Source organism: Scophthalmus maximus, chromosome 1, assembly GCF_022379125.1.
Source record: "Scophthalmus maximus strain ysfricsl-2021 chromosome 1, ASM2237912v1, whole genome shotgun sequence".
NCBI classification, from domain to species: Eukaryota; Metazoa; Chordata; class Actinopteri; order Pleuronectiformes; family Scophthalmidae; genus Scophthalmus; species Scophthalmus maximus.
The window spans coordinates 11716985-11729000 of NC_061515.1; the positions used below are offsets into that span (position 1 = coordinate 11716985).

The following is a 12016-nucleotide window of genomic DNA, read 5'->3' on the forward strand; positions in this document are numbered from 1 at the left end:
CCATCACCAATCTCAAAAAGTTTTCATTAGCAATGGTGATTTATAGTTGTCAGTGTTGGCCTCCGCCAAATTGTCATTATATCATAACTTTTACATTAAAGACATTTTGATATGTCACAGTCCACTGGTAAATATTAATGAATGATGGTTGAAATATATTTAGCTTAATTCAGTTTCAGGATCCTGTAGTTCGCTGCCCCACTGTCACAGTGATACTGGGACACTGGTGTCGAACAAAGTTAACATCAGTGTTATTACTCAGACCTCTGCTTTTCATAATATGACAAGTCAAAATGCCAACTGAGCTGTGAGGATGTGCTCATCACACCTGCTTCAGGAACAGTGAGATGCAGGAGGTTAGAAGCGAACAGCGCTCCCTGCTGACAAACTTCCTGGATTAGTTAGAAATGAATGACACCTGAGTCCTCCTGAGCACAAACACACACACACACACACACACACACACACACACACACACAAACATACACACTTTCCTCACACGAATAGAGAAGTAGACACATGAACCCTAATCATATATTTTCTATTTATTTTTTAGACTTTCACTGTCAGCTTTCTTCCTTCCCCCTCAGTCAGCAAGTCTGGGAGTCCCCTGGAAGTGGACAGACTAGTGTGTACACACACACACACGCCATGTGCACAGCACCAGGGAAAAACCCGTGTAGCCAGCCGACTGTATGTTTCACTGAGGCCCCTGACATGGCCATCCCACACACTCTTATGTGGGGGGGTGGCCGAAATGTCAAAGGTAAAAGGTGCTGAAGAAGATAAATGGAAACATGCAATAGACCCACTCACATGTGCTGATCTCAGCGTAGAGGGGGAATCCCAGTTCTCTCTCTTTCTCTTTTCCAGACACTGCACAGACAAACATTTGATGTTTCTCTCCACAGGGTTGATGCTATTTATTTATACATGCATGCATGCAGCTAAATGGAAAAGACAAAAAAAGGATCTCACATTGAATCAAATCTTTACATAATCAGATCTATGTTATTTAATCATTTTAGGGTTTGGAGTTTTTTTTATATTTTTTTCACAGTTTAAAAATTTGCCATGGTCAAATTATTTCTGACATCGAAGCTGTTATACGTACTAGAGACACAGTGACCCCAGACAATTTCATAACTGACATTTACCAAAAGAACCACCAACCCAAAGCAGAGCTGTGGCCAGAATTTAGGACATTTTTAAGTTAAGTCCAAATACCTGCAGCAAAAACAACTATGGCATTTTTGACAAAAACAAACAAAACTCACAAAATATTAATTTTGTTTGTTTGCTGTTTTAACATTTCATTTATAGTTTCTGCAACATTTAACTCTCTTCATTCGAGTCAAAGTGTTGTACTTCTGATACGGGACACTAAAACCATTGTCTCTTTATTGACAGAACAATTTATTCAATTGTTGCCATGTAACAGTGACATTTGGGGATATTCAGTATACATATTCAGTCAAAATCTATTATCTAAAATATTAATAATAGAGTTGGAAGGAAATTTTAAGTTTATTTTGAGCAATGTGATAATAACAAAAAATGTGATTGCTGTGAAGGATTATGAACATTCTACAAGATCAAATAAAATAAGCACGAGCTGTAAAAACTTCAAGTGTCCGGAGGATCATTGTTTTATTAATGTCATCACAACTTTTCGTCGAGGATACAAACAGACACCGCCACAGGGACAAACGGTGAGGCGGAACACAATGTACCGAAGTTGCTGGTTGAGGTCGGAAACTATTCGTGGATGCACTGGGAAGAGAATTGTTTACAAACAACAGTGTGAGAAACATCAACGATTCCGTTGCCGAACATAAGCGAAAGTAGCTCGACGTTCTTTGCCTCGACAGTATGGAGACTCACGACAGGCTTCAGCGAATGTAAAACACACCGTTGAGTGATATCTTCATCGGTAAGTGTCGAGTCGACGTCTGTCCTTTTAGTTTCGTTTCCCACAGACGTGGTCGGCAGCAGACTGGTGTTTCGAGATTCAACAGCTAATGTAAAACTTCACATGTTTCTCCCTTTGACACTTACAACTCAGAACGTGTTTACAAAAAAAACTAAAAATGTCTTCTCCTTCTCCCTCATACTACTACAAGATAAACTTCTTAGTATTCATCTTTAACTTGGTTAATAATAATACATTACAATAACCATCGGTGACTATGCAGCCTGTGTATCATAAAACACCCATAATAACATCTACATGGGGAAGTGTTATATAGGAGCTGCAACTGCATGTTATAACTATTCTTTAACCATCTATCGATATTGTATAGTGCTCAATCATTATTCATAGAAATAGTGAAAAACACGTCACACTTCCCCATCCTAACTCTAACAAATACAAAAAACCCTTAAAGGTACTTCATGTCAAAAGAAATGAATTATAGAAATGCAGGTAATTATTTGGCATTTTTATAAATTCCATCGATTATCCAAATTGATTGATTGTTGACTTGGCTGAAAATGACTGAGGATAATATTGATTGAAGAACCTCATCAGTGTCGATGTTGTACCGTCAGTATATCACACTTGAAGTACTTGTTTCACTGACACGGTGCTGGTGAGGAGGAAAACATTTTTTTCCGCGTATGGCAGTGCCAATTTTAAATATGTGTGGGCAGACTCGCATGTGTCACAGAGTTTATTTATCTCATTTACGCAATTCGTTAACATCGTACTTTTCCGGTTTTGACTGTGTTTGTGTGGGCAGATAAAGCTGAGCAGGTGCCGTGTCTGAAGCCACACAGAGGTGTTGGCTGTGGGCAGTCGGCAGGACACATGGCAGATGAAAGCAACAAGCTGACACTGAGGCGCCTGGAGGCACCGATCCACAAGTTCATTAAAGTGGCTCTGCCCACGGACCTGGAGAGGCTGCAGAAACACCAAAATAACATACTAAAGGTGGATGGCTGAAATCTGGCAGGACACACGATCTCACCCTCACACCCGCACTATTACTTCCGGTCAACAGATGGACAACTGATATTTTTTCTCTTCATATTCGCAGTACCAACACAGCCAGCAATGGGACCGCCTTCACCAGGAGCATATCAATGCAAGCAGAACTGTTCAGGTATAATAAGAGATATGATATGTGTTCCATTTTCCTATAACACTGAACCTCTCATCCTGACCTACCGGCCTCTATGTCTTCGCCGAAGCATTGACTACGTTTTTCAAGTCTTAGTCTGGCAAATGTGTGAATGTGACGATTGTTCAGATGGTGATGTGATTCACTGCCGTTCGAAATTCCTGAACAAGCATGACATTGCAACAGCACAGCGTGTTTTCTTCTTTCAAACTTTCACCATAACTTGAAGCTCAGTGTAGGAAGAAGTAGAGGTTTCCTGATTTATGGAGTTTGAACATCAAAAGTGACGAACAGTAAGTAGTGTCTTTGTCCGGTAGATAGAGATGAGTGCTGTGTTTTCTTAAGATAAAGGGATGAATGCCAGCCATCTGTTTTAGAGCTTATTTGAGCCAACACCTTACTCAAACAAATGCTGATGGAACCACGCCAAAACACAATGTGTGAAGTACAAGTGAATATTGTACAGTCTGGACAACCACCTGTTAATACAGCACCAGGTCACACGATGAAGAACTCATCTCCTTTGCAACTGAACAACTACATCTGCTCTGGACAGCCTAAGAAATCAGTCCAAATCTATTTATTTAGAGATTGCTTGTTCAAAATATTAAGCACAGTTACAAACAAGTGTTAAGACCTAAATTTATTTTCTTTATGGAATTTCCCTCTTCTGAAAAAAAAATCTGGACTAGAAAAGAGCCACTACCAAACCTTGAACAGACCATCTCTTGTTTGTGTGTGTGTGTGTGTGTGTGTGTGTGTGTGTGTGTGTGTGTGTGTGTGTGTGTGTGTGTGTGTGTGTGTGTGTGTGTGTGTGTGTGTGTGTGTGTGTGTGTGTGTGTGTGTGTGTGTGTGTGAGAGAGAGTGATTGCTTGTGTACTTGTTCACATGGTGAGTATGAAATGCCTTAGGGGATGTTGTTGCCTGGAAGCCGGCGTGTCTCTGAAGGTGAAATAACTCAGAGCAGACACACACCTATCCTCTCAACATTACCCTCCAAATCCCAGGGACACATGCACAGAGTGCTTTCTCATGTCTTCAAGGTGTTAATACAGAGTACGAGTTAGTCTACTCTGCTTTAGATGTGTACTGTATATACTGTACATGTGTGCATTTGGTCTTATGCTCCACAGATAGATACAGTAGATATATAGAGAGAAGGTGGCTGAGTATGTTTTTTTCAGCCTCTCTTTCTGCTTTTTTATCCATTTGTCCTCTGTCCCTCCTCATAGACAGCCAGACTGCGGTCTCTCCCTTTACTGATGATTGACATGTACTCCCACTAGCCAAAGCACGAAGCAAACCCCTGAGAGGAAGGCACAGGCAGACTCAGTACCCCCACCTTTACCACAGCAGCTACAGCAGACACCGTGAGACGAGGAGTGTAGTCAATACTGTTGTATCATGAATATCAGCTATTGAGTATGTGGTCGGTTGATCTGCCGATCTGTGTGTTCAAGCTACTTATGGCCACCGGTTAATTTGCAAGCTGACAGGTGCCTGACCCGACTGTCTCAGTGTTAATCAGTGTGTTTTTCAGTCGTATGCACATGAGGACAAGTGTATGCATGTATGTTTATTCATGCTGTGTAATTAGCAGAATGTGTTATCGGCAGCCCGTTGACCCCCTGAGCCCGGGTCGTGATGCGGCCTGGAGGGCTGATGGCTGGGATGTAATCCTCCTGTCACCCTCAGGGCACGGCGGAATGAGAGGGGCTTGTTTTGTCCAGCCCTCATATCTGAACCTTATTAAGCCCCCACCAAAGCACACACACGCTCTTCCCAAAATAATTGATTTCTTTCCGACTGGGGCAACAAGCAGAAGGAACATGAACTATAATTTTTCGCAGGATTTAGAGGAAGTAATCTATATAATTGTTTACTAGAATTACAGTTTTCCGTCATTTCTGTTATGTTCCCTTCTGTAAGATTGTTAACTTTTTTTAGGCCCTTGTGTTTGTCCTGTGTTGCCTTTTAATACCATTTGATGTTTTTATCTCACTGAGACATCCACCTCTCCTTCGTCGCCCTGTAGCAACTGAGAGCTAACATCAGAGAGATGGAGAAGCTGTGCTCTCGGGTTCGTGCCGAAGACGCTTCTGCTCTGGAAAAGCTCGTCAGGCCGGTCAGGGACAGAGCATTGGTCGCCGCACACGACTTCTTGCTTTTGCATTCGAACCCTGCGCCTCAGCCGGCACCACCACCTGCTGCTCAGACATCCAGCTATGTGTCCAGCAGTTGCCACGCAGGCGACGATGTGTGCTGGGAGCCGATGTCTGATAGGCAAATGCAGCTCCAACTGCCAGAAATTCCTGCTGATCAGAGTGCAGCAGAGTCCTGGGACAACCTGGAAGAGGTATGCATGTGTGGAGTGTACCGTTACCTACAAAACCATTTTGAATAGTGCCCTTACACTTATATAAATTGTATTCATGACATCCATCACAACGGTCACAGATAGCTTTAGTAGTGGCATGCTTCACCTCCTTGTGTAAATTTAGAAATCTGTAAAAATCCATGCCTTGTCCATGTGGTCATAAAGATAGGAAGTGAAAGTATTGTTTGTTTTAATTGCAGAATCTCATTTCGATACCTGCTTTAAAGATGGTATATAAATTCATGCTTCAAATATGCTGACTATCATCTATCTCATTCATCTAAGTATAAAGAAAGCAGCTGAAAAACTACATTTTGTAATCTTTAATTTTATTTTTTTTTCTACTATTTTCCTGTCTGTAAAAAAGGGCCCATGTTGAAATATGATGAAAGCACTTAAACATTAAGTACAAGAAATTTGATCAACTCATGTGATGCACCTCACCTGTTCCTACAGACGCACCTGTTTAACTCTGCCTCACTGCAATACATATAAATCGAACATTCTCACTAGTTAATTCCATTGTTAATTTCCATCACTGTCAGTATTACATGCTGTAGCTGTACATATGCGCGCTAAGCATCACAATGAAGTAAACATCTTATTTTTTTCCTCTCAGGATCTCAAGGAGCTGAGTGGTTTGGTGACGGAGTTCTCTCTACTTGTCCACGTGAGTACAAACACTTGGCTCTGCCCTGTATTTCACCGTTGTATGCGCTTCTCTATTAACATGTGTGCACAGCTTCCCCTGCGAAGAAAAACAATGTGTCGGAGACAGTTTGCCTATAGCGTTTCCAGGAAGTAGTGTGTATTTGACCACGTGTGTTGTGTTGCCTGGTAAGGCTCCTCCGAGGGAAGGTGACACAGATCAGCTCAGGACTACTGCTGGGGCCCGGGGGCCCTTCGCCCAAAGCAGTGGGAGAGGTGGAGGAGTAGACAGGGGGAGAGAGGGAGGATTTTGGGGGGAGGACAGCAGGTTGTCCACGGGGAGTGAGAAGAGGAACAAGGGATGCATCGGAGCAGGTGGAGAACAGACGGCTCAGATTATCACTCTATCCTTGGGGATGGAGGGATAGAGGCAAGGAGGCAGGGTGGAAAGAGATTAACAGAGAAAAAGAGAGAGAGAGAGTGAAGATGTACTTAGGTTAAAAAAACAGACATTGGCAAGATGGGGGGGGGGGGGGGGGGGGGGGCGCATGCAGAAAGAGCATAGACATGTTGTTGTGGTGTCTCTAGGGTGAGAGACGCCGTTAGGGGAGCAATATTCCAGCGCTCAGCCACAGAGGAAATACTGAGTGTGTTTGAGTGTGTGGTTGTGTCTGTGTCTGTACATGCGTCATGATAGTGGCTGTTCCGGTGTTTGTCTCTGAGCTTCTGTGCGTATCTGTGTTTTTCTGTGTTTTGCCTCGTGTGTCTTCTCGGGCTTTTAATGAACAGAAAGATTATTCAAGCTCTAGCTTCATTTTTTTACTTACTTTGCTAAAAGAGTCAGCTGAAATAGGGTTATAGGGCTAAGATTCAATAATAAAAAATAAAAGATTTGACAAATGGATTAAAAACATGTCTTAGGACATTAGGACTTTTGATTGTATCACACGTCAGCCTCAGTATGTGGAGTTTGTCTGGTTTCCATGGAATTATAGCTTTTAAATTTTGTATGACATTGTTTTTTTCACTTGTGTTACGTGTGTGCTGTAAGGAAACTTCCATGATCAAAACATTCCCACAATTTAAGAACATATTTCCGGTTTATCATTTGGAGCTGGGACAATTAATCGACCAATCAATCAGCAGACAGTTAATGTGCAGCTATTTTGAGAATAATTTTTCATTCTTTCTTCCTGTTATTTTTGTTTTCATCTTAACTGTACGGTGACAGTCTTTGCCTTTATGATAGTGTAGAAATAACAGGAATTGAGAGGGAGCAATGCAACACAGGTCTCCAACTGAACTCAAAGTCCAACATGTTTATTCCTTTTTTTCTTCCTTAATTGTAGTAATGCCAAACATGTAAAACCTCCCACTCACCAGTGTGAGAATTTGCTGCTTTTCTTACATCAGTGAAATTGAACATGCTTGGTTTTTGGAAAACAAATGATCTGATGTCACATCAGGCTGAGGGAATTTTCCTGTATTTTACTAATTTCTGACATTCAAATGATTAATTGAGAAAACAATCAGCGGATGAATCAGTGCTGAAAATAGTTATTTTATTATACTATTATAATTTCATCCCGAATATTGTGGCTCTAAAGAAGAGGGAATCTTAGTGGCAAGGATCAAAACTGCCATCCTCAGTCAGAGCAGCTTTAAAATTGACGGAGCTGGATGGTGAGAGGAGGTGAGAGAGGAAGAGGCTGTTTTGAGGGAAGGTGAGGAAGATTAGGAGGAGAAAGAGAAGAAAGGTGCTCTGGTTGTTGTTTGGTCACTGTGTCTATCTGGCTCCCACATGGAGAGCGACAGCTGCCACTCTGAATATTTCATAGGATCTACACACACACACAGCATATAGCCCCACCCCCAGTATAATCTCCCTTGAATATAGCTATACCCCCCCCACACACACACACATACACCCTTCCCATATTATCTTGTGCCATGGAGTAGAATCTGGACACATAAGAAAACATGTGCACAACAGGTGGCTGCGCTTTCACACGTGCATATGTATCAGTGCTTGCTTGTGTGCGTGCATGCGTGTGTGTGTGTGTGTGTGTGTGTGTGTGTTTGTGTGTGTGTGCGTGCATGCGTGTGTGTATGAGAGTGTATGTTAATATGTGTCAGGTGTGTCTAACTCCTCTGTATCAGTCCCAGCAGGAGAAGATTGACAGCATAGAGGACAACGTCAACACAGCCACTGCCAACGTGGAGGAGGGGACCAAGAGCCTGGGGAAGGTGTGTGTGTGTGTGTGTGTGTGTGTGTGTGTGTGTGTGTGTGTGTGTGTGTGTGTGTGTGTGTGTGTGTGTGTGTGTGTGTGTGTGTGTGTGTGTGTGTGTGTGTGTGTGTGTGTGTGTGTGTGTGTGTGTGTGTGTGTGTGTGTGTGTGTGTGTAGGTGTAGGTGTGTGTGTGCGGTGTTTGGAAGATAGGGGGATCGATGGCACTTTGCCTCCCAGCCATTCCACAGCGTTTGTCCCTATTGATCCGTTCGAATACAGAGGAAAGCTGCAATTAAGGAAATAGAGAGAAGAGCGAGATAGAGCCGAGTGGAGGGGAGGAAGAGTGATAGAGAGGTGGGATGAGAGGTTGACGAGAGAGGCTCTATGTGTTGGTGTGTGCGTGCGGCATTAAAGAGAGGTATGAATGCTTGATTAATAGTTTTTCGGGGGCAGCAGTTGGGCGTCCTCTGTCATTGCGATACACTCTTAACACTGAGTGTAACTCAGACGGACAAATCAGCGTCCTTCACACAAATTACACATTGAAACATACAAACAACTTTTTGTCCATGATGGCCAGAATCAATCACTTGTTTTTCTCAAACAACAATAACACACACAGTGAAAGCAATTTTCTGACACTGTAAATTTAAAAAAAAGAAAGGAGGAAAAAAATAATAATGGAGGTGTGAAGTAATTAAAGACTGTAATTACAGGCACTCAGGGATGGTGATGACACAGAGGTGTGATGCCTGCGTGCTGAGGAAACTGCTAAAACTGAAATGATTTTTTTTTTTTACTATTTTCATAGCTGTATATACAGTCTTCTGCCGCAGCTTACAGTACAAAAAAATGACAAAAAAAGACAAGTGGTGTCTACCCATGCATCTAGGAACTGTGTTGTTGTGACGCAGTTTCTGACAAAAGCTTCACAGCAACGTCTGAATGATCCAGATAGAAGAGACACATATTATTCTACTGTATATAATTATATTTATATTAATTATAATATTTTCCATAGCGATGGGTCACGTGTTGGTTGGCAGTTTGATCCCAGGTTTTGTCCTCCTGTCCACATATCAGACGGTCCTCGAGCGAGACACTAAAGCCCAAATTGCTTTCATTAGGGGAAAAGTGTGTGTGTGCATGTGAGTGCGTGATTGTGTGTGTTTGTGTGTGAAAAAGAGAGAGAAATAATGTAATTTAATTTCCCTTACTTTGATTGTGAATTAATGGTGTAAGCAACACAAACAAAATTAAGTTCCATGTGTGTCTGAGACTAAGGCTGCCACCTCCAAAGGGTATATATATATATATATATATATATATATATATATATATATATATATATATATATATATATATATATATATATTTATATATTTATATATATATATATATATATTTATAAAAATATAGGCAGAATACCAGTGAAGGAAAATCTTTTTTAGATTGTTTTCTTTTTTAGTTTAATGCAGGTGGGCCAGCTTTCATATTAAAATAATTTCTTCAAATAATTAAATATTCTGTCTAGTTATTTAATTGAATTCCTAAACATTGACACAAATAGAGTTTGACCTCTGTCAGGTTACTGGTAGATGCGGTGGGCTGCACATTAGATGAGGAGGGTGTGGAGAGATAAAGCAGATGAGAAGGATGTCAGATGTTTTCACTTGTTTGAAAGCTTGTAATCTGTCATCAGGTCAAACAGCAATACACACTCTCTCACACACACACACACACACACACACACACACACACACACACACACACGTGTGTTGTGTGCAGTGTTCACATTTCCTCCCATCTTCCACAACCTGTACCCAGAGTCCTTTTAACTCCGCTCAGATGAAATTAAATTCCCTCAACTGCCACGGGGGTGGGGACGAGCAATGCTAGCTTTTGAAATAGATTAATTTAATGGTGAAGTATTAATCAAGTGTGTGTGTGTGTGTGTGAGGATGGTCAGAGAATCAGTCATTAATTGCCATCAGCAAACCTCCACCTTCCACTCTGATGATAACAGCCGTAATAACACACGCAGGCCACATCTCTCCTAAACAAAGATAATGAAAACTCTTTGATGCAGCTATGGAAGAGTCGGTTTACATTTACACATGCAACCCTGTTTGTGTCTGGGATTTTTTTCTCTTCTTCCTTTTCGTGGGTTGATGAATGATCATGAAAGGATCGACGCATCCAAATTCTATCTCATGCCGACTTGAAGCCACAATGTACTTATACCTTTAAAACGGGTGTGTGTTTGTTGGATTAAACCAGCCCATACCTCTTTCTCCTGTCTCTCCAGGCGGTGGGCTACAAGTTGATGGTGCTGCCAGTTGCCGGGGCGCTGCTGGGCGGCGTACTAGGAGGTCCACTTGGGATGCTGGCTGGGTTCAAAGCGGCGGGGGTGGCTGCTGCTCTGGGAGGGGGCGCCCTGGGGTACGCAGGCGGCAACCTGGTCCAGAAAAATCGCAAGGCCCGATTGGATCTACAGATGAAACAGCTGACGGCACCACCACCAGAGTACAGCAAGGAAAAGTGATGTGGTTAGTCCTCTGACCCCATCCGCCGACTCATCGTTGAGGTTGACCAATCAGAAGAACTAAGCTTTTGCGAGACTCAGTATTTCACTTTGACATCTCAGACTTCTGGTACCAAGCACTGCTGTGAAGCTAAAATATATTTACAGCCTTACCAAACAGTCTGATACTTTGTTGCTTGTGTGAATAGTGTTTCTGTGTGGACATTATTCTAATTCTGTACACACAACAAATTTATTCTGAACACAGCAAAGCTGTTATTCTTCTACAACTGTTAGTGTGTGTTAGGGCCGGGCTCACGTGGGCTGTGGGCCCCTCTTACTGAAGAAGTCCTTGGAGCCAAATAACTCAGTTTACAGACCCAACTATTTTGTAAAATTCAAGTAACATGTAGTGTCCCTCAAGATCACACTTTTTTTTTTTTTTAAACAAGAGTTTCCTAGTGTACCTATAATCCTATATCATGAAGTTGTTCATGCAGGAAATAATGTGGCAATCTGATAAGCTGTACTACTGAGACTGTATTAAGAAAGATCTGAGGAGAAAACGTTTTTTTTATTTGTCTAACATCACTGTGGTGTTACATTTACTTAATAATGTAAATTGTAGTGTCACTGCTTCAAGTTTATGTAACTTATACTCTATATACATGCAGATGTTTTTGGCAAATGTGATGAGCTGCTTTCAGACATTCTGTGAGGTGGGTGAGAACGCATTGTCCAGAACTTTTCCTGCCAGCCCCCTAGTAAGATTTCCAGAAAATGTCTGAGTGAGCCCATGTTAGAGTACAGCAGGCGCTCTACCTACACACCACCAGTGGCCTCAATGTTCCAGAAATCCATCTGGCTCGGACAATCACCCATTGCGTTCTTTATATGAATGGCAAACTTCGGAAAATATCTGGACCCACTTTTCCGGAGTTGAGGTCTGAAAACAGCTCGAGCCAACATTGCACAAAGAGCACCCAAGTGCCAGCGCCCGAATCATATGTATTGATTACACTGCTGCTCGTTTTCTGCCATATAAAACTTTTCCTTAAACACCATTGTCGTTCATTAGAAAAAAAAAAACAGCTGACGACAGCAGTAAAGTTCAGA

At 41.9% G+C, this 12016-nt stretch overlaps 1 protein-coding gene across 2 annotated transcripts; it reads left to right on the forward strand.

Moving 5' to 3' along the window:
- The first annotated feature begins 1742 nt into the window (after positions 1-1742).
- Positions 1743-11956, forward strand: stx17 (syntaxin 17). Of its 2 annotated transcripts, none has more exons than XM_047333978.1 (7): positions 1743-1933; positions 2723-2932; positions 3039-3104; positions 5158-5478; positions 6119-6169; positions 8308-8394; positions 10685-11956. In XM_047333978.1, exons 2-7 carry the CDS (start codon positions 2810-2812, stop codon positions 10919-10921), a joined length of 885 nt encoding a protein of 294 aa, XP_047189934.1. In that variant the 5' UTR covers positions 1743-1933; positions 2723-2809; the 3' UTR covers positions 10922-11956. The 2 variants fall into 2 exon arrangements, with proteins under 2 accessions (XP_047189934.1, XP_035493614.2); XM_035637721.2 differs by having other exon boundaries at positions 2742-2932.
- Positions 11957-12016: the final 60 nt, after the last annotated feature.